This window comes from Neopsephotus bourkii, unplaced genomic scaffold (genome assembly GCF_033783945.1).
Source record: "Neopsephotus bourkii isolate Nb327-2 ecotype Australia unplaced genomic scaffold, CSIRO-AGI_Nbou_v1 NB_673, whole genome shotgun sequence".
Taxonomy (NCBI): domain Eukaryota; kingdom Metazoa; phylum Chordata; class Aves; order Psittaciformes; family Psittacidae; genus Neopsephotus; species Neopsephotus bourkii.
This window is the reverse complement of record NW_026901172.1, coordinates 2,643,577-2,664,731: the sequence shown is the minus strand read 5'-3', so window position 1 is coordinate 2,664,731 and position 21,155 is coordinate 2,643,577. Positions and strand designations below refer to the sequence as shown.

At 44.2% G+C, this 21,155-nt stretch overlaps 2 protein-coding genes across 2 annotated transcripts in view; both read right to left on the bottom strand.

Annotated features, from left to right (window-relative positions):
- PGM1 (phosphoglucomutase 1) overlaps positions 1-10,085 on the bottom strand; it is a 28,700-nt gene extending 18,615 nt beyond the window's left edge. The window contains exon 1 of the mRNA XM_061353464.1: positions 9,760-10,085. Within this exon, the coding sequence (XP_061209448.1) occupies positions 9,760-10,005 (246 nt within the window). The 5' untranslated portion in view covers positions 10,006-10,085. The remainder of the gene's footprint in view (positions 1-9,759) is intronic.
- A 1,663-nt stretch (positions 10,086-11,748) lies between these two features.
- The window catches only part of EFCAB7 (EF-hand calcium binding domain 7), a 29,265-nt gene continuing 19,858 nt past the window's right edge, over positions 11,749-21,155 (bottom strand). The window contains exons 12-16 of the mRNA XM_061353460.1: positions 19,131-19,279; positions 17,335-17,544; positions 13,800-13,907; positions 12,692-12,757; positions 11,749-11,906 (exon numbers count right to left, since the gene is read on the bottom strand). Of these exons, the coding sequence (XP_061209444.1) occupies positions 11,898-11,906; positions 12,692-12,757; positions 13,800-13,907; positions 17,335-17,544; positions 19,131-19,279 (542 nt within the window). The 3' untranslated portion in view covers positions 11,749-11,897. The remainder of the gene's footprint in view (positions 11,907-12,691; positions 12,758-13,799; positions 13,908-17,334; positions 17,545-19,130; positions 19,280-21,155) is intronic.

The following is a 21,155-nucleotide window of genomic DNA, read 5'->3' as shown; positions in this document are numbered from 1 at the left end:
CCTCAGACACAGGGGTATCATCCACAATGAACAGTGGAGAAATCTCCATATGACCAAGAAAAACACAGAGTATTTTTCATGATCAATGATTTCAAGTGAATACACACACAGGTCTCACCAAGGGCAGTATAAGCACCCAGAGTTATTAAAAACACAAAAAGCTACTACATCTGATAAAGCTATTTGTTTTGGAGCAGCCTCAACACATACAGAAGAGACTCATACACCAAGAAACTTTTACGAAGCATCACCGTCCTAAACATGGGAAAGGTAACCCTGAATGCTAGACTGACATCAGTTTCCTCCAAACATCTTCAATAACACTTGGACTCCTCTGCCTGAGCTGCTGGAAGCAATTTATAGACATTGCTGGAGCAATTAAAGAACATACACTTGGTAATGACTCAGTCTGCCCTGTTAGTAAAAAGGAGGGGGGGAAAGGAGATGTGTACACAGCTGAATTGTGGCAAATTAATTCCTAAGGAAGAAGCATTTCATTCAGGTTTGCTCTCAGAAAGCAAAGCTATTTGAGGCATCTGTGGGAACCCCAAAGGCTGCTGCCCCACTACAGCCCATGGGGCAAGCACTGGCTTAGACAAAAGCTGGGATGCTGCAGGATGCTGAAGGAACACACCACAAATGAACTGAGCTGCCTGATCCCCCCAGAACCCCTTGTCTCAGAGCCCCAGGAGCAATTTATATTGCATGGGCTCAGAATTTGATTCCTTAATTCCTCTCTTTTCCCCACCAAACCACACTGAGGTATACTACACATATTTTACACCAGCAGCGGGATTGCCTGGCATACGCAGTGTCCTGGGTTTGGCTGGGTTGGTATTTATACATCCCTACAAGCTCAGAGTCCTGGGGCTGGGACGCCCTTTCTTTTCATGCAAAAGCACAGGTTTCCCTCTAGCGGCAGAGAAAACAAAATCCAGCTCTCAAAATAAGCCTCACACCGGACAGTCCCCTGGCAGGAAAGGCCTGAGCAAGCTCTTCCCCTTCTTATTCCCAGCAAGATAACTTACTGCCCGCGAAATGCCCCGGCATTAAGTGACAGGAGAAAGGCACAGGCCACCTACCAACCTCCATGGCTACAAAGAGGAGATGGACATGGACTTCCTGCTAGGGAAAAGGCTTTTAGAGGGTTAGGAATGTGTTTAATTAAGTGTACATGTACTGGACAGAGGAATCAAGGTAAATAAAGCCGGGGAGGAAGGTGTTGATCATTAGACTTCACAACTTCTCTTGCCCAGAGAAGCTGTGGCTGCCCCATCCCTGGCAGTGTCCAAGGCCAAGTTGGACACAGGGGCTTGGAGCAAGCTGCTCCAGTGGAAGGGGTCCCTGCCCATGGCAGGGGCTGGAACTGGATGATCTTAAGGTTCCTTCCAGCACAAACCATTCTATGATTCTGTGACTCTGTGATCTGGGAGGCTTTGCTTGGGTGACTGATCATTACAGATCACTTACAGGCTGGAAAGGAATTCAGCAGATCACCTGCTCCCTCCAGCAGTGATGCAGGATCAAATACACCTAGAGCATCCTCCAGAAAGTTGATATGACTTGTTGAAATCTTCCTCTCCAGGAAGCCATACCAGTACATAGTTAACCCAGCAGTTAGAAGAGTCTTTCTACAATCTGCTGTGCATCTTCCTTGCTGTGGCTTAAGTCCTCCAGAGCTGTCACAGAAAACAAATTGATCATAATCCTCTTCCTGACAACTTCTCACACATTAAGAGTCCTTTAGTATACAGACTCTGCATGCTCTCTCTTTACTAAACAACCCAATCTCCTTAGCTTTTCCCTGTGGTTGTATTTCCTGGGTCTCTTATGGCAGTCAGAGGTTGGTACGGGTGTTTCCCTCCAAACAGCTCAACTGCCACAGGCAGAGGACATGTGCTAGCTTAGGTCCCCTTTTACTGTCTTGTGCTTCAGACATGCAAGAACAAAATTAAAACTATGAACTAGCTGTTGAATTTTATGTTTTAAAGACAAGACTATTTAGAGAGGACTTAAACTTCAGTGAAGCACTGCAGCTCCTCCCTTGGCTCCATACCATGGATCACTGCCCCATCTCCTCTCCCCATGCGTGAGCTCTGCTACCTTCCCTCATTGCACTGTGGCCTATGGCTCTCTGGAGCCTTCCCTAAGCCTGGGACCAGGCAGCCAGGCTCTCCTGGCTTCACACTCTGATGCTAACTCCTCCTTAGCACAGCCTTACTCCAAGCTACAGTGCTTCATTTTGACATTCAGGCAAGCCAAGTACCTGGGGAGAAACCCCCTGTGCTAAAGCCAGTCTGAACAGTAATTCTCTCTTCTCATCCCCTGCAAACACTCCTGGGGCCAGGCTTCTCCAAAGTCCAGGATGCCTTCTCCATCATGAGCAGCCCTTCTGCTTTCCTTTTAGCTTCTTCCCATTCCTCTTCTCTCCCACATTCAGTGGGCTGATAAAGCCAGTGTACCCTACCTACTGTGGAGTTGGGTTTAGCTGCAGTCTTCCAGCTCCACAGGATTTTTTCTGACAGCAATCAGCTGGTGATAGGCATTACCTCTTTATGCTCTTTTGCTGTGATCAGTCAGAAAGGCACACAGCATGAAATCCCAGGGAACAAATAGAGCAGCATTAGGTATTTTACACTTATTTTGTGACTGTTTACATTCCCTCAACTTCTGCCCACACAACAGTCCCTGCACTGCTGCCTGCACTCACCGTAAGAGGGTGCCAAGAGCCCTAAGGAAGCTGCTGTTGAGCTGCCAGAAACAGGCACTTTCTGCCTTTGGTCCAGGCAGCCACTTGCTGTGTGTGACATTTGTAATGCCAAGACAAGTGGAGCCAAAGCAAAATAAATGGACCAACTGCAAGCCTATTAGCCATACAAGGAGTGCTGCTCCAACTGCAAAACTCTGTGTCCGTAAGAATTAATTCAAAACTAGGGTTTGAAGTTGCTGTAGAGATGACAGAAAGGCAAAATATGTGGCACCATATTGAAAGCACAGGGGCACATAAGTGCAACCACATACATAGGAGTCACTCCAGGATTAAGAGACACTGTTCTACACCTACACTGCACCCTAGTTAAAGTTAAGACACAATCTAGGTGAGTGGCCTGAAAGGGCTCTGCAGAGCTGGGGGTGAAACCACCATCTGCAAGGTTGCTGTAGGTGAGCAATGGGCTCCAGGTTTGTCACACTGGTAGGGGCTGATCCTCCCTTTGCATTGAGAGAAGGACACACCAGCATCCATGATTGAGAAACACTCTGTTCAAAGGTCAGCTGCTCAAGCACACCCATTTTACCTTGAACTACCAGGGCGTTTGCTGTCCTGCCCCTGCAGTGTGGACATGAGAGGGGTTCCACGTGGTTTACCTTGAGCAAACCCAGGAATGGTCCAGGATTTCTGGCCCCAGCCTGCTGAGAGATAGCCCCTGACCCTAGACCCTCTTAGAAAAACCAGCACCTAACCCAAACACTCTAGAACTACAAAACGCAGACCATGCTGTGGAGCAGAGGGAGGGCACTGAGTGACTCAGCCTGATGTTAGTGCGAGGTGCACAGATGTATCTGGTTAAACCTTGTAGGATCAGGGATAGAAGCTCTGGTCTGAGGTGTACAGAGCCAAACTGCTGCATGGAACCTACAGTACGTATATGGGATGGCAAGGTAGCTATACAAAGCCAAGAAAAGCGCACATAAAGGACAGGAGAAAACATACATGAGTGTTTTCTCACAGACATGAATGTGCTAGAGAAGCTTTGTCTGTGGCCCAGGAGGAAAGAGTGGCTCAAGTACCTCAGCAGGAAAGAGGGCTGGGAGAGCTGTAGAGAGGTCACTCAGCCCCTGCCCAAGGCAGGGACAGCCCAGCCCAAACCCTCCTCATTAGAGGTTTTCCCAGAGACTCAATGACCTCCCCAGGCAACTCACTCCTTTCATTAGCCTTAAGCTTCCAAAATGCTCTCTAATGTCTAACCTAAACTTTTGCTGTTGCAATTTTAGTTCTTGCCCTATCCCCATCAGGCCAGAGAACAATTTGTTACCTTCCTCCCTGCAGCATCATTGCAGACATCTGCAGACTGCCAGCATGCTTCCCCATCTCTAGGCTAAGTTCATTCCTGCCTCAATGGCTCCATCTTCCCAACCTCAGGTCATTCCTGCTGGAGTCTCCCCCAAGCAGATTGCATCCTCTCTGAGGGCTAGGATCCCAGATCAGATTCCTGGTGACACTTTATTTCCTGGGTTTCTTACTTACAACAACCTTACTTGAAAACCTAGGAATGATGTTTGTTTTCCTGGGTGCCTTTGTGGTTACTCATCAGATCTGTGGCTTAGTATGTTATTCTCCAACTTGTACTACAATTACAAATTGTATTACTTTCGTATTTCATTACTTCTGCCTATGCAACCTTTGCACTTCTTCTTACTGAAATCCTATGTTATTCCTCTAAGATATGTTCCAGTTCATCATTTGAAACAGTAATCAATATATTGGCTAGCTCACAGAAAACAACAGGATGTCAAGGACCACCATAGTGGATTTCTTGATCCTAGTGCAGCTCAGTCGTGGCACAAGCCATATGGGTAGCACCTATTCAGTCCAGCTCACCTATCCCAAACTTTGCCTTGACAAAGAGAAGGCATTAGACCAATCCTGCTGCCCTACCAGCACAGCCAGAGCTGAGGCTTCTGGTTAGAGGGAGTCATTGTTCCAGGAGATTACACTTAAACCCCTGTTAGTATGGATTTCAACTCTGGCTGCTGGATTTGCAGAGATTAACTCTAAAGCACCTTAGCTCTTCCTTTCGGCTGGAGTTTCATTAGTGTAGAGTTTAAAATTCCAAAAAGGAATTGTAACTGGATGGCCTGACCACTGCCTTAATAACCCTCAGTTGTAAACTGATATAAGCCTATTAACTTCACAGGCAAAAAGAAGCTGAAGTAGTGTTAAAGCAGTCTCCAAGCTGCAAGAGCTGCTGCATGCACGGTGGTCTTCTAAAACTCACCATAATGTGAAGACAGGATATACCTGCATGGGAATGCTCATGGCACAGTTGGTATCTATTTCCTTACTTCAGATGGCACAGCTCAATTTCTGCTTCTGAGAAAACCAGTAAGGTAAGAAAGATCAGAAATTGAGGTTTTTCTTAATGCCCACAGCATCTAGTTCTGGTACAGAGGGATTGCTTTCTGGAAGAACTTTCGTTATGATTACTTGAGTTTGATGGTTTTAGTACCAAGAGCTTTTACTTAAAGGCAAGATCTGACCCTGAGGACTGAAGGAGACTATTCTTCAGGATAATGATGCCAGTTGCTGAATGGATTAAAGTCTGTAAACAATAAGGCTAAGGCTGACTGCGCAGTGTTGAGCAGAGATAGGAACAAGAAGAAGGGACATTGGTAACAGGTTTCTTTAAAAACCAGGTAAGAAAAACAAGTAAGGCTCAGAGAGCAATAACAAATACTTCCCATCAGCAGGCCTAAAGCAGATCACAGCAAATCCCACTATGCCCCTTCCACAGCTGGGATGCTGAGACTGGGAACGTGAGCACGCTCTAACTGGGACTAGAACGTGGCTCTGCAAGCCTGTGCCACACCATACTGCTTATTATGGGCTCAGTGGCACTGTCAGAATGGGAACTGGCCTGGAGACTATGGCAGAACAGCACAAACAGGGAGCAGAGCTACAAAGTGGCAAATAAAGAGCTGCTGAGCAATGCAACAGAGCTTCAAAGCCTGGTTTCCCTGAAATAACCGAGCAGGGAAAAAAGTTCACAGCAGCCAAGCCAGGAAACCAAAACTTTCTGGGGTTGAGAGCCCTGTTTGTCCTGCAGCAGTAAAACAAAACCAGGCTAGTATTTAACATGCAAAGCGCTGCCTGGCATTCAAAACACCTTCAAGCTATTTGCTTTAATGTAGCTACTTCGCAGCACTTTGAAACCCGTTTATTTAAGAAGGAACCAGGGGCACAGTAAATCAGTTGACTAGCAGGTGACAATGTTACTGAATCAACCTGGTGCATGAGCAGAGCTAGATTTACACCTTCCCTTCTGTAATCTTAGTATGCTTTTGACATAAAGCTATTGTACAGCCACATAAAGCTATTGTACAGCTACAATTCTCCTCCAACAGAAGCTTTTAAGCTTCCTGTAATTAAAGAGTCAGATTCCCTATTTGGGAATAACATCAAGGAAACCTGGCGCAACAGAACAAAACAAACTAGGTAGAATACACTGATTGCCAACTGAGAAAGGCAAATCCAACAACCTCCCTTTTAGTTTACTTATACAAATGCAAGCTTATAAATAGGATAAAACCTCTTTAATCATGCAAGTACAAATTGGGTTGTTGCTAGTCAAATGCAACTACTCAGCTGTATGTTAACCATTCCAGATGCAGACGAAACTAAAACTCGCTTCAGCATCCTTTCCTTTCATGTTGTAAAACTAACAATCAAACTGTGGTCCTCAGGCTCCACAGGACCATGCAAACAGATCTTAAACCCACATGATTTTGAAGTACCAATCCAATCACCTGTTAATCCCTAGGACCAGAAATACAGTTTTCCAGCACTTGCTTTGGCACAGTTGGGTGGCTGGCTGACTTTAGGTGAGTGAATACAGCCTGGTACAACGTACCTGTCAATCAAGAATCAAAAGAGCTATGTTAGGAAGACTGTAGCTCAAACTTATCTTTATTATCTCCTTACTCCTTCCTTCTTGTTTTCACTTTTACCACATTGAGGTTATAACTATATACCCTGCTCACATGCATTGTAATGATCACTTCTCTACAGACAAAACAGCACTGTGGGTGGATTCAGGTGTCCAGACAGAGCAGTGCTGCCACATGTGGAGTTTTCCCCATGTTACTCAGTGTTTCTCAGCATGACATTACAGAGTCTTCCTCTGAGACCTGGCTGCTGGAATCAGGAGAACCCCAGCACCCAGACAAAACCACAGCCTCCTGGAGCAAGTTACCGTGTGTTCTGCAGTACACTTCCTTACCCGTTAACAGAATCAGTCCATCCTTCCCTTTGCAGGGTAGGTGACTTCCAGTTACTTCATATTTATTACGAAGAAACAGGATTTTCATAGGGTGTTACTCAACCACACTGTGGTAACTATCAGGGAACTAACACTTCAGTTCCAGAGAGAAACCACAAAGCATTCCAAACCATTCCAAAACCACCTCACCATTCCAAAATAGGAAAGCAAGTAGATAGAAATTTATTCAAAACTAGCATTCTGTATTCCCTAAAGAAACCACTTTCAGGCACCTCATTTCTTGGGACCTGATGGTTGTGCCATTCTTGAGTTTGGCAATGCAATACTTGCACTTACACAGGCCAGTGCCAGTCAAACTTAGCCAGCAGCTGTGTATCAGGTTTTCAATGGCTCTGTATCCTGTAGATCACCCCACTGTTCCTCCTTGTGGTTCCTTACTTAGGCTTTACCTGCAGTGCATTTAATGAAAAATTTGGGGGACATTTGCTCTTCTCAGTGCTCCCCTACGAGGTCTTTTTCCTCCTCGTTTCTAAATGGGATACTTAAATCTACAATTTTGCAGTGCTTTTGACCTACCGGCTCTCGTTGAATCTCTAGGGAAGAAAAAGGGGTAATTTCATGGCACTCTACAGCACTGTGGCAAGCCTGTAACACTACCTCTGTCCTGAGACAAGGGTATAGAGAGCCTGCATCGGTAGATGACTGGTAGTGCTGTAATATTGCCAAATTTTTACTTGAAATGGCCTTACCATTCTGTCTCAGGCCATGGCCAGTATCTTGTTTTATAAATTAATGATTCAGGATGAAAAGCTTTTAAAGTAAAACTTCTCACTTCAGGTACTGGTGTCCTGGCTCTTCACCCACGTGTTCTTTCACCTGCTTTCCTCCTCTACCTCCTGCTTCCTCTCTTGCCTTCCCAGAACATTTTCTGACTTGAGAGCCAATTCTGTCCTAGGCCTTTGAATTCACAGACAAACTACTACAAGGCAAACGCCTGTTAGAAAGCACATCCATAGGGATCTGCTTATGCAACTGTGACAAAGCTCAGTGCCGTAGTGCTGCACGTACGTGAGTATCTGCCTGACCAAGGTGGAGGATTTGAGCAGTGACTGGTCCTCAACCCCCTCCAAGAAGACACCTGAATCAGACCCCAGTAGAGTTTTACCTTCAGGCCCTTGCTTACTTCTGGGATTCAGCTGAGATGCAGACGGCTGAGAACTCCTCAGCGCCTGGAAGGCTGCCACATCCCACCAGGCCCTGGGTGAACATCCAGAAACCTGCACAAACTACAGCTTTATCCCAGGCAACAAGACTCCCAGGCTGCTTATTCATAGGGATCCAAGGTGCAGTCTGTGTGTGCAGTCAGGCACGAACACTGTACACTTCAGCTCCAACCCCTTCTGAGGACAAATAAATAAACCAGTGCCTGCTGCTTTTCCCATCAGGGAAGGCTGCGCTATCCATCACTTCCACAGGAGCACACAGCAAGGCTGGTGCTGGGGTGCTGGGACATGGACTGACAGTTGAGCAGCTACCATAGATCAAAAAAGATGAATTTCTATGTGGCTTAAAAAGAAACCGTTATTTCCTTCTTTCATAGAATCCCAGACTGGTTTGAGCTGGAAGGGACCTTAAAAGCTCCTCCAGTTCCAACCCCTGCCACGGGCAGGGACGCATTCCACTGGAGCAGCTTGCTCCAAGCCCCTGTGTCCAACCTGGCCTTGAGCACTGCCAGGGATGGGGCAGCCACAGCTTCTCTGGGCACCCTGTGCCAGCGCCTCAGCACCCTCACAGGGAAGAGCTTCTGCCTAAGAGCTCAGCTCAGTCTCCCCTCGGGCAGTTTATGCCATTAGAAGGCAGTGATCTCCAGTTTTATTTTTCTGTTAAGAAGGCAGACACCTAAAGGCACTGAGGCACCTGACTGAAACTGAGAAGCTGAAACAGGCAATGCTAGGGTTTTACCCTAATATCCAAACCTAACCACCAAGCCCACTCTCCTTTTTTGACTAGGAGGAAGAACGCTTGCTGCTGCTGAGGGTAAGTCAGGTGTCCCAGGAGAAGGGGATGTTTTTCTTTTGGAAAAACACCAAATGTAGGGAAAAACCTCCCACTGCAAACTCGGTTTCACCACGGTGACCCCCAGTTACATCACACTCCCTCCTGGACTCCTCTTGGGCTGATCAAGTGACAGGACCAAGATGAATAGGTAGGAATGGGAGTCTCCAACAGTGAGACACAGGCCAGTATCATGAAATCATAGAATCCTAGAATGGTTTGGGTCAGAAGGGACCTTAAAGCTCATCCAGTTCCAACCCCTGCCACGGGCAGGGACACCTTCCACTGGAGCAGCTTGCTCCAAGCCCTATCCAACCTGGCCTTGAGCACTGCCAGGGATGACACGGTGCTCCACACACTGTGCCACTTGTGTGTGCTGCAAAACACAGCTATTGCCAGAAGACAGAAAAAGCTGGAACAGGGAAACTGCACACACTTCCCCACCTCTGCACTCGCTGATTCTACAAGCGACTGCTGCTGCACGTACCCAAAGACTTCCAGGTGATTTTCAGCGCCTGAAAGGCGAGCTGTCCCCACGCTGAGCCTCACCAGCTCTCATGTCATTCACCTAACTTGCAGACACGACACCGAGCTCCTGCCACCGCCCGTCCGCCGGGGCCCTGCCTCCAAGCCCGGGCCGGTACGATGCCGCTTTCCCGAAGGGAAGCTCCATTGAGCTGAGGCCAGCTCCGCCCGCTCGACTTACCCCGTTGGCAGCAGCGATGCGGACGATGAGGTGGATGGCGTCCCTCATGTAGAACCGGCCGTCCCCCCCCACCACCAGCGTGGCCTCCTGCCGCTCTGCCGGCGGCACCGTGTCCAGGATGCTCTGGATGAAGTTCTCGGTGTAGTGGGCATTGCTCTGGAAGACCGTCACCCGCTTGCGCAGCCCGCTGGTGCCGGGCTTCTGGTCTCCGTACGGTTTGCTCTTCACGGTCACGATCCGCACCATGGCCGGACGCCGCTCGCAGTTCCGGGCGGCCGCGGGAGGCGGGGGGGGAACCGGAGCCACCGCCGGAGCCGGCCCCGCCACCGCTCCCGCCCCTTAAAGGCGCCGCCCGCCCCGGGAGAGGCGGGGATCGCTGCGGGGGATTCCTCCCGCTGTGCCCCCGCAGCCCCGCACCGCTGTGAGCAGGCCGGGCCCCCACCCTCAGCCCCTCACCGGGCACCTCGGGGCTCCGCTGAGCAACCGGAACAAGCGGGAGACCCGGCCAGGGCCCTCGCAGGGGCCTCAGTGTGGGCAATAGCGGAAAGAAGCTGCATTATAGCCCCGGTTGTCCAAAGAAAACATGCCCCATCCCTGGCAGTGCCCAAGGCCAGGTTGGACACAGGGGCTTGGAGCAAGCTGCTCCAGTGGAAGGGGTCCTTGCCTGTGGCAGGGGTTGGAGTTGGAGGAGCTTTGAGCTCCCTTCCAACACAAACCAGTCTGGGATTCTGTGATTTCAGAAATTCAAATTACAGCTGCTAACAGGCACCCTTTCTTCCAAACATCTCCCATTAAAGATGCTAGCATAGGTGTTCAGCCCCAAAAAGAGAAGCTAGAATGTTTTTCCATCACTACAATGCCTGGACTTGGGGCACACTGGAAAAGACTCTATAGATAACAACGAAAATCTCTATTCTCATCTCCTCTAATGGCAGGAAAAGTAGAACCATGGAGAACTCCGTTCCCACCTAAAAAGTTAAAATAATGAAACTCTTCCCAGCAGCAACAGGATCAGAAAAGAAAATGGTTTCATGGTGTATCACTGTGGGATGTTAAACTAGACCCTACCTGCAGCAAACCCAAGTCTTCTCATGTGCAATGATTTCTCAGCTAAGCGCTCCTTTCAGGTTTAACCATTCCTTTCCTAAAAGGCACAAGGAGCAGTACATGAATTCCTGCAACATCTAATAGGGCTGATTTTATAGACAAAAGAAATGCAGATATCAGAATGTTCACTTCATACTGTCTACTGTACACAGAGTGTCTCATCATTTCCCAGCTCCTCCTTCGACAGGCAGCAAGGAACTTCACACACCTTGCCTGAAGCACCATTTCCAGAGCTCAGACATGTGCTAGAAATCACCAGGTATCTGTGGGGCCTCTCAACACAACTTCCACTAGTTTTTCATAAGAGCATGTAGTGATAGGACACGGGGGAATGGCTTTAAACTGATAGAGGGGAGACTGAGCTGAGCTCTTAGGCAGAAGCTCTTCCCTGTGAGGGTGCTGAGGCGCTGGCACAGGGTGCTCAGGGAAGCTGTGGCTGCCCCATCCCTGGCAGTGCTCAAGGCCAGGTTGGACACAGGGGCTTGGAGCAAGCTGCTCCAGTGGAAGGTGTCCCTGCCCGTGGCTGGGGTTGGAACTGCTTTAAGGTCCCTTCCAACACAAACCAGACTGGGATTCTTTAAAGCAATTCTGAAAATGAAAATACTATCTGCTGTATTTGCTAAGAAAAATAAGCCCTGAACATTAAAGATCCCAGCAAAACTGCCCGAGCACCAATTGCAGAGCGTGTAAATCACAGCCAGCTTCCAGCCCAGCTCTCATTTAGTAACTGACATTTACTCACCCAGTGTACAATTACAGAGGAGGAAGAGCAGAGTGCAGGAGTTGCTGGCAGATAAATATAGCTTTACCAGGCTACTTGCTGCCCTTGCAGATGAGGTCACATACATTTAATGTCTATTTTAAACTCAGACACTTTTTAAGCATCCATTGGCCAGGGTCATTACACTTTTCCACATTAACAGACATTTAGAGGAATCAGAAAAACATAAAAGCTGAGTATTTTTAGTACCTCAGAGCTGGTTTTCATTGCTACTGCAGCCTAAACTTGAGGGGACTTCAGTGTCCTTATTTCAGCTACGCTGGAAATAATAAATTGCTGTTAAAAGTCAAGAGCCCAAGACAAAATTTCATTTTTCTCAAATAATGTTATTTCCTTATCACATATGAAAAGGCAGATTTTATTTTATATAAAAGAGTATAAAATCAGGCAGTGATTCCTCAGAGCAAGTGTAAGATTAATATTATCATCAAATAACAAAAGAAAATTAAATACAAAACTAAGTCCTTTATCAGGTGGCCATACAACATGATGAACCCCACCTCTTCATACCTCTTGCACCAAAACAGGAGTATTTAATTAGGAATCCATCAGACCCATTAAACAAAGCTTTTCTTCAGTTCCACCATATGATGGAACTATGCTATTATGTTATAGAAAACAAAGGCATGTTTAGGGAATTTAGCCTTTATAAAACACAGTCACATTAGAACTGTCAGCTCTATTACAGAACAGCAGTAATTTTCACTGTATCTTAATATTTTAATGCCAATTTATTTTGTTAGGCTGTACCTCATGAACACTATTCTGTCAAAGGATTTTACATACTTACAGTTACTCCATCTATTTTACATACTTACAGTTTTTAAGCTATCACTATCCACGTTTCTTAAAGCCATTAGCAGAAATGTGATAGCAGAAGTATTTAGATAATTCATTGGTTTTAACAAATCAAACTCAACAAAGTATAAATGTCAGCTTTTTGAGAAGGACAAGACTATAAATTGTCTGAAAGCTGCCAAAACAATCTACTGGCTTAGTCTGAATGCTACCAAGAAGCAGCTCCAACTGGAGTGTTTAACGTACAAGGGAATGCACACAATTATAAAGCCATTCTTCCTGCTCATTCAGTGGCATCATATGCTGAGAAACCTGCATACAAGAGAGAAAACAGAGGTGAACAGTACTTTATTGGAGAGCTGCATGTTAACTGAAGTGCTAGTAAGCAAAATGAACTGTTTCAGTACTTATATCACAAAGATTTAAATGATGAACGTTGATTTCTGCCACAGTTTGTATTCAAAACTTAATATTGGATTTAATTGTATGACAGCAAAACATCCATAAGGGGCAGTAAGCCTACAGCCTATATTGAATGAAACTGAAACTTAAATAACTAAAACACTTTATAGGATTAGGCTATGGCTATCTTAAGTGCCACCAGCAATATTAGAATAGGCCCCAACCCTGCCTCTATCATGGGACTGTACCTGTTCCGAACAGCTTTGAATGCATCTACACTGGGAAACAGTGATATGAAATAGTTGGATGCCTCTGCTTTTAAAGAAAGGGACCATACTTTTAGAATAATAAAAACTGAATTTTCTTCATTCATTCATGAAGAAAAACACCATTTAATGCATTTTCAATCTTATTCTATCCCTTAGAACCCTCATGTAGGTTTTCACTAAGGCCTGCCTAGCTCTGGAACAGGAATCAGCAGATCAAATGGCTGCATGGATATACATGGTCTGTAAGTCAAGCCTGCAAATCACATTGTGCATAAGGGCTGCAATACACACATTTTTGCTTCTGAGTAGTGCATGCTTGGTCTATATTTCATAGACATCAAAACACCTGGTTAAAAGTCACTAAGTAAAGAAAATACAGCCTTAAAAAAACATATTAAAAGTGAAAGAATATTAAAACATTAGTAAAGGGTACATGTATTGAACGTACAACTGAAACAGGCATACATATGAGAAACCAAATAGCTACGGACTTGTATAGCAATCTGCACAGATGCATCAAGTACAGTTCAGCTTTGAAACATCTGATCTGTGCTGGTGATGAAGATGCCACTATCCACATTCTCACTATCATGGTAAAAGACCTGCAGAAGGAAACTGTAAAGATGTCATGTGATTTTGTCTTTTGCTTTGATTTCAAGTTGGCTGAACAATACAAATCTTACCATCATGGATTTGGGTGCCACTTCTACAGCAAAAACAGTAAGTCCCCTATTGCTTAGGCAGTTCTTGCTCTGCTCATTGTTGACATGAACAATCACTTTGTTTTCAGACTGCAAGTGAAAAAACATGAGGGAACCCATTAGTCTCAATGGTCAAGTGGGTATTCTTATTGTAACAACTACACATCCCTCTGACTTGCTCCAGCTTTGTTATTTCACAGGATAGAAATGCTTTAAGAATGCTGACAACGTTCTCTTCAAAGAATAAGGATTTCAAAAGTTCATTCATTGCCAAAGCCATTTAAGACTCATTGATACAATGTAAGCACTTGTGAATACACAACCTGAGAACACCCAGTAAAAAAACTCCGCTACAGAATATTACTGATAGTAATGGTTTACATAATTTCAAAAGGCGACTGGAGAAAGTCATGCTGGAAAAAAATAAATTAAGGGATTTTAAGGAAAGGGATTTTAAGAATTTAAAGGACACGGATTTTTAAATCTTAAAAGAGATTTTAAGATTTTAAAGGACAGGGTTTTTAAGTTTCTGTCTCAAGTAGTCTGTGAACTGCAAATAACTAGAGGCTAGGAGAGCACCTGGAGACACATCACTGGATGCTTGCCCAATGTTTTTACTTGCAACATCACCCACAGGGCACTTATGGAGGCAGGATACAGATCTAGAAGAAGCTTTACCTGTCATTGTGCAGCTATTTTGATTTTCCAAAATCCTATCCCTCCAGCAAGAGGCCACTTTAACCAGAGCTTATACTACTTGTTCTTAAATTCTCATCAACTACGTAGGATTCAATGGAGACCAGGCTCCTCACAAGTGAAGTTCAATGCCCAGTGTAAGCACTAGGAGCATCCTTCATGTTTAGTTTTCTTTCATATGTTTCCTTAGCAAACCTCATATTTGGTTTCCTTTCATAATAAGTGACCAGGATTGACTATTTCTTTACTGTCACAAATCAAAGGTGCTTGTAAGGGACACTCATCAAGAGGTGACCCATCCCAATATAATTATAATCACTTAAAGAACAGATGTTCTTGCTGTAAAAATACTTCCAAGAAGGATCCAAGATATAAAACAGAAAGGCTGGGTAATGGAAAACTCATCAGCCATCAGTTTATCCCATGCAATACTCAGACATAAGACCCAAGGACATGATATATTCCCTGCTATTCAGCTGTCCTAGATAAATTTCAGTTTGACACAGACACTAGAAAACGTTTGATTCTTAGGCAATGCTACCTAACATCCTCTCTGCACTGAGAGGTGGATGAGAAACACAGTTACATCACACAGTCAGCCTTACACAGCAAAGAAGCTACTATTAGACTGGTAAGGAGTGTGGTGCTCACAGTACAAAGGGTTTCTGGCCAGCAGAGTGTAACAGTCATTTTTGAAAGATGGTATTGTTGCAGATATGTAAACATAATCTAAGCTGCTTTCTGACTTCTATCCGTCTGCTCTGGCATCACTTCAGTGAAGCCCTCCTTTCTACATGGCGAACAAAGGAATTAGCCATGCCCTAAGTATCCTTCTGTAACAGGAACAAGGTCACAAAGATTCACCTAGCACAGAGGGTCTATTGTAGTAAGTTTGTGCTTTGGATGACAGGACTATTTCTTTTGGCACACAAATGGGCAGACAACAGACTGGGTACTGCTCACTCCCAGAGAAATGTGAAGTTCTGTGCACAAGGTCTTTTCATCTCCCCAGCTCACACTCTGGCTACAGAGCGTAGGATGTAGCCCTACACTCTCAAGAAGACAGACACCTTTCTCTGCCCACGGATTCAATACATATGCAAGACTGAAACAGAATCCCTGAGGAACTGGAGTATTTACTTAATTTAATTACAGAAATAACAAAGAAACAATTATTTCAATTGAAATCCTCAGCACAATAACTGAAGATACAATCAGGCTGCCTGCACTGTGGGAAGCTTAGAAGACAGATGCATAAAATTTCCTTTCTTTCTTTCACAGAATAGAATCATGGAATCATTTACACTGGAAAAGACCTTTAAGATCATCAAGTCCAACTATTAACTCAGCACTACCAAGACCACCACTAAACCATGTCCCTGACTGCCACGTCTACACACCTTTTCAACACCTCCAGGGATGGTGACTCCCTGGCCAGCCTGTTCCAGTGCTTGACAATACTTTTGGGGAACAATTTTTCCCTAATCTGCAATCTGAACCTCCCCTGGTGCAGCTTGAGACCATTTCCTCTCATCCCGTCACTTGTTCCTTGACAGCAAAGACCAGTCCCCTCCTGGCCCCATCCTCCTGTCAGGCAGTTGTAGAGAGCAATAAGGTCCCTCCTGAGCCTTCTCTTCTCCAGACTAAATTCCCCCAGGTCCCTCAGCCGTTCCTCATCACACTTGTGCTCCAGGCCCTGCTCCAGCTCTGGCCCCGCTCCACCCCTGCAGCACTGCATGAGGTTATGGTGTCCCAAGTGCAGGACCCAACACAGCCTTGTTGAACCTCGGCCTTGATGAGCCTCGGCCCATCAATCCAGCCTGTTCAGATCCCTCTGCAGAGGCTTCCAACCTCCAGCTCCATATGGTTTCATCCACAAATGAAACCCAAATGGTATACAGGCAGTGGTCAGTGATTTTTATTAGACAGCATCCAGTTGCCTCAGTACAGACCTCATCTCCTTCTCTGACATGTTCTGGAGTTATTTATATGTTTGAGAATAGCCACCCTAAAGGGCGAAGTGCAGATCTAAACTGGTAGTTCCAAGGAGACTCAGCATTCAGTGGACTAATATTACGTCCACAAACCCACCCCCCTGTGCATGTTTGTCCATTTAAAAATATACTTCTTGCTGTGATCTTTTAGGATCTAAAGCATCTTAAGTTCAACACCTTACTGCACTGTATTTATTTACTCACAGTTCCTAATACAAATGAAACTGAAAATGAACAGTACATTCATTATGATCTACCCAGAAAGGTTTTAAATCTCTGCTTCTCACCAAGCACTCCTGCTTGGATTTACAGTTCTTAGCTTAGGTAAGTCATAAAGCAGACCAGTAAGACAAGCCACCCATAATACGCTTCTAAGCCACAATCAATGCAGAGTGCTCTTTTCCTGTCTTATTCGCACTGTAAATGTTAAATATGGTAAATGTGGTAGTCTTTGGTCTTTCTATAACTGTGCTTCCTGTTGTCAGCATTGGTTTTCTGGTACTTTGAACATATTATGTCTCCAATAATTATTAACGTATTGAAAAATCAGAATGTGAACACAAATATTCATATTCTGTATGATACTTACAAGTGGTTGCCGCTTTATAACAAGCTGTCCCTTCAACAGCACTGATCCAGACTCTTTTAGAGCCCAAATCATATGTCAAAATCAGCTTGGCTTCTTTTTTCTCATTTTATTAACTAGATACAGAAACTTTACAACAGAAATATGAGAAAATATAATTCTGAAAAGTGAAGCAAGGAGGGAAGAGGAAAATAACAACAGACATTAAGCCAAAGTACCTTACAGAAATCTCATGCCATACCTTATTCTCAATAACAGACGTAATTCTCCCACCCGTGCTGTAGGTGTAGACGATGACGTTTTCACAGCCATCCAATACTTTGGCCTCTCCTTTACTAACAACAGACTTGCAAACAGCCCTGTTGAGTTGTGAGCTCCCTGCTTCTAGACACATGGCTTTAATTCTGGGTTTGCACTTTTCTGCATAGACATCAATGACAAAGGGGCATGCCTGCAATGGAGAAATGGAGGTTTATCATCACTTTAACCTGCAGTTTTTCCCCTCAGATTTTCATCTACAGCTCCTAAATATTTTCATTGATGCTCTGAAGTAGGAATACCCAAATACAAATATGTCACTGAATATTAAATATTCAAAACCTGACAGCTGTGGCCATCTTCTAAACCAAACGAAAGCTCAGGACAAATGAATGTTTTTCATACACTCTATATGCAGTTTGGTACATTTGGCTCCAACATAGCAAACCCTTCCTCGGATAGCAAAATGTACAGGAATTAAGATGAAGTATGAATGTATTTCAGGGTCTGAAATAAACCTGTCTCCTTTACCTGTTACACTCTTGCTACTTGTGCCACTTCATACAGAGTTAAAATATCTACAGTGCTGCACTAAGCACTCTGCTGTTACACTCTCTTGGCTAAGACTGGTATGTGTAACAAACAGGAGTTTGTATACTCTCACTACTAGCACCTCAAGTCTTTTCTAATAGCGGTTGGGATCCATAAGGATTTCTCAGGTTCTGTCCTTAATTTGTTAGAGGCTCAATGCTCCTGAAATAGCAGTCATCTGAAATCAAGGAATTCAAGGGTTAAGTTACTGCACAAGTTAAGTAGGGGTACATTTATTAGATGGATGACTAAACCATTCAGACAGCTACGTTGTCCTTTGTGGCAAAGGCTACAAGCATGGAGCCACAGCAAGTGTAAAGCACAAAAATACCTTCTTGAAATTCCTAACTTGATGAAAACCTCCCCAGAATCTTCTTTCTTAGAGGAGAGCTCCCTCTTACGTCTGAAATGCAGAAAGACACTTAAGTAGTTGCTCTGGCCAACCATACTCGTAGGAGAGGGGGAAAGTGCTCAGCATTAAGATCAGTCACAGTGGTCTCAGGTTTTTCACTGAGACAACTGATGTCTCTCAACCATACTGAGGATTTTTGGGTCTGCGTGTATTTGCTTCACGCACATCTGTTTGATACAGTGGCTATGCAGACCTGTTTTAGTTTCACAAAAGTTAAAGAAATAATCAGACAGTGATTTTTAAAAATCGTATTTTCTTGGGAATGATCTTTAAAATGTTTGTCTACATATTTAATGTTTTATTTTCCGTATTTAGTTTGTCTTTATTAAAGAAATCCTCTTTCCTAAGTGAGAACTATTAATACCCGCACAATTCTATTGTGGCTTGGGCCAGGAAAGTGACTTTCATAAGCAGAGCAAGTCCTGCATTTTGAAGGTTTGTTGACAGGTCACAGTTCACTGACGCTGTCTCCTTATGACTTCCCACCTGCAAGGTGCTTGCATTCTTTCAATAGGTACAACCCAGGATTCCTTCCTCTATAATCCCACAAAATACCAGCTTTCCCTAAAGCAAAAGGCACAGTTCTTTTAAGAATGTCTTAAAGAATAGGATACCATAATGACTGAAAGTCATAGTGTAAACCCTGTATTAACAGCGTTTGGACTGGATCACTGACCTACTGAAATCAATTTATGACAGACAGAAACACTCTTGCAGTTAAGCATGTGAACCAAGTTATAAGTGAAGCAGTTATTTCTGCTATATGGCTGTCATACCTCTGTCATTTCTAATGCTTTATTGTAGCCCAGAGACAATAAAGTGACCCAAAGGTCACTAGGATCCCCTTCACGGTCGTTGGCTTCCATGAGATTCAAATCCATAAATCCTTGTCTTGTTAGTTCATTCTTCCTCATATCAAAATTCTCTGTTTAAAAAGAAACATAAGGTAGCACTTAAATATCTGTTCTCTCTGCAAACACCCTTTATCCTTCCAAAACCAAATGTGCACTTCCATTAACAAGGTTTAAAAGATGGAGCCACCCTGCAGCCTCAGACTCTCCAATATTATTTGGGAAAAAGTATCCTTGACCAGCTCTTTCCAGAGCTTCCCTGTGGATTTTAGATAATGACTAGGAACAGCTGCCCCCTGTATAACCCAAAGGAGGGTGAGATTTCAAAACAGAAAGAGTTGATACTGGGTTTTGGTTTTCTTTTTGCTAGCAGTATTTGTTATGGTTCAGATTTGGAGAATGGGATATATTAGGAATAGGAAATGAAAGTCTGCTGGAGCCAGCACCCTTAGTGCTTGAGGTCCTTGATACAGAAATGATTTACTTAGTTCCCAAAAAGCAATAAAATGCCAGTAATCCTAACACCCTTCTCTAGAGAGGATATCATAGATCGAGCACTCTAATGTCAGCAAACACATAATTGAAATGTCCTTGTGTCAGAGACTTTTAAAAATGGTTTTCCCATCTTCATAACAATGCTAAATCTTTACTATATATTATTAAAAAGGGATTACCAATTTCATAAATCTATCTCAGGGCTCAGATGCTATAATAAATGGCTTGAACTTTGGTGTCAAGATTTATGATAGTCATCTGAACCCTTCCACTGATTAATGACCTGGTAAAAGATTCACCATATTCTCTTTTTCCTCTCCTATACATTTCACACACACCCCTCCTCCTCATGTTGAGACCAGTGCACAGAGATACAACACTGACAAAGTCATCAAGCGTGGAAAAGCGTGTACAGGGATGAAACAGAGGAGAAACTCAGTTATAGCAAAGTATGTTTGTATGAGTTTTCCATCCAATATCTTTGGGGAGAAATAATTAGCAGGACTTGCCAAATCTGAAGTATCTTACAACATGTCATAGCTTACAAAGGAATTCCATCAAACAGGAGCTGAGCTGATACACAATGATATGCCACACTGACATGTCAGGTACAAGTTGCAGAAAAACTGCATTTCTTATAGGAACTTTAATTTTCATACAATGGCTTCTAAATTTCCAGCTGTTCACCCACGCTTTGAACCCACTGCTCTCACGCACTGCATTATTAGAGCAGCCTACACTCACTGGTGGTTCTGTTACAGGGTAAATAAATACCTGCATTCTCAAGGTCTTTGCAAGCTTAAAGCAATACCACAGAACTCCTTTTTTTCTTCAAAACTGACATTTGCAGCCCCACACTGCTCCTGCAAGCTGGCAATCCAGTAAGGCTGAGGAGCTGGACTGCCAGATAGAAAACAATGCTGAAAGAGTCTTAACTGCCTATCAGCTTCCTCACCTCACTCACGGAAGTCTCAGTATCTCGGTATGGACAAACTGACACACCATATCTGAACCTCCAAAAGACAGATTTTTAATGAAAACCTGCTTACATGTGAAGAAAATATACAGTTGCAATAGGGATTTTCTGATGTCTAGTTTTCTGAACAATCATCATAAGCTCTAGAAGCCATTTTTAAAGCATCATATACACACTAACTGAATATCCTCTCAATGCTTTCCCAGACCTGAAAGTTGCACCAGCTTAATCTGAAGAATGGAGACTGATGAAACAATTATCTGTTACAGTTTAATTTACCATATGATCCAGGATCCATGCCCCATTCCCAGCATTGTTCAAGGCTAGGCTGGATGGGGCTTGGAACAACCTGTTACAGTGGAAGGTGTCCCTGCTCATGGCAGGTGCTTGGAACTGGATGAACTTTAAGCTCCCCTCCAATCCAAGCCAGTCTAGGATTTTATGATAAGAAAACCTGCAGTTTTTCACAGCTACAAAAT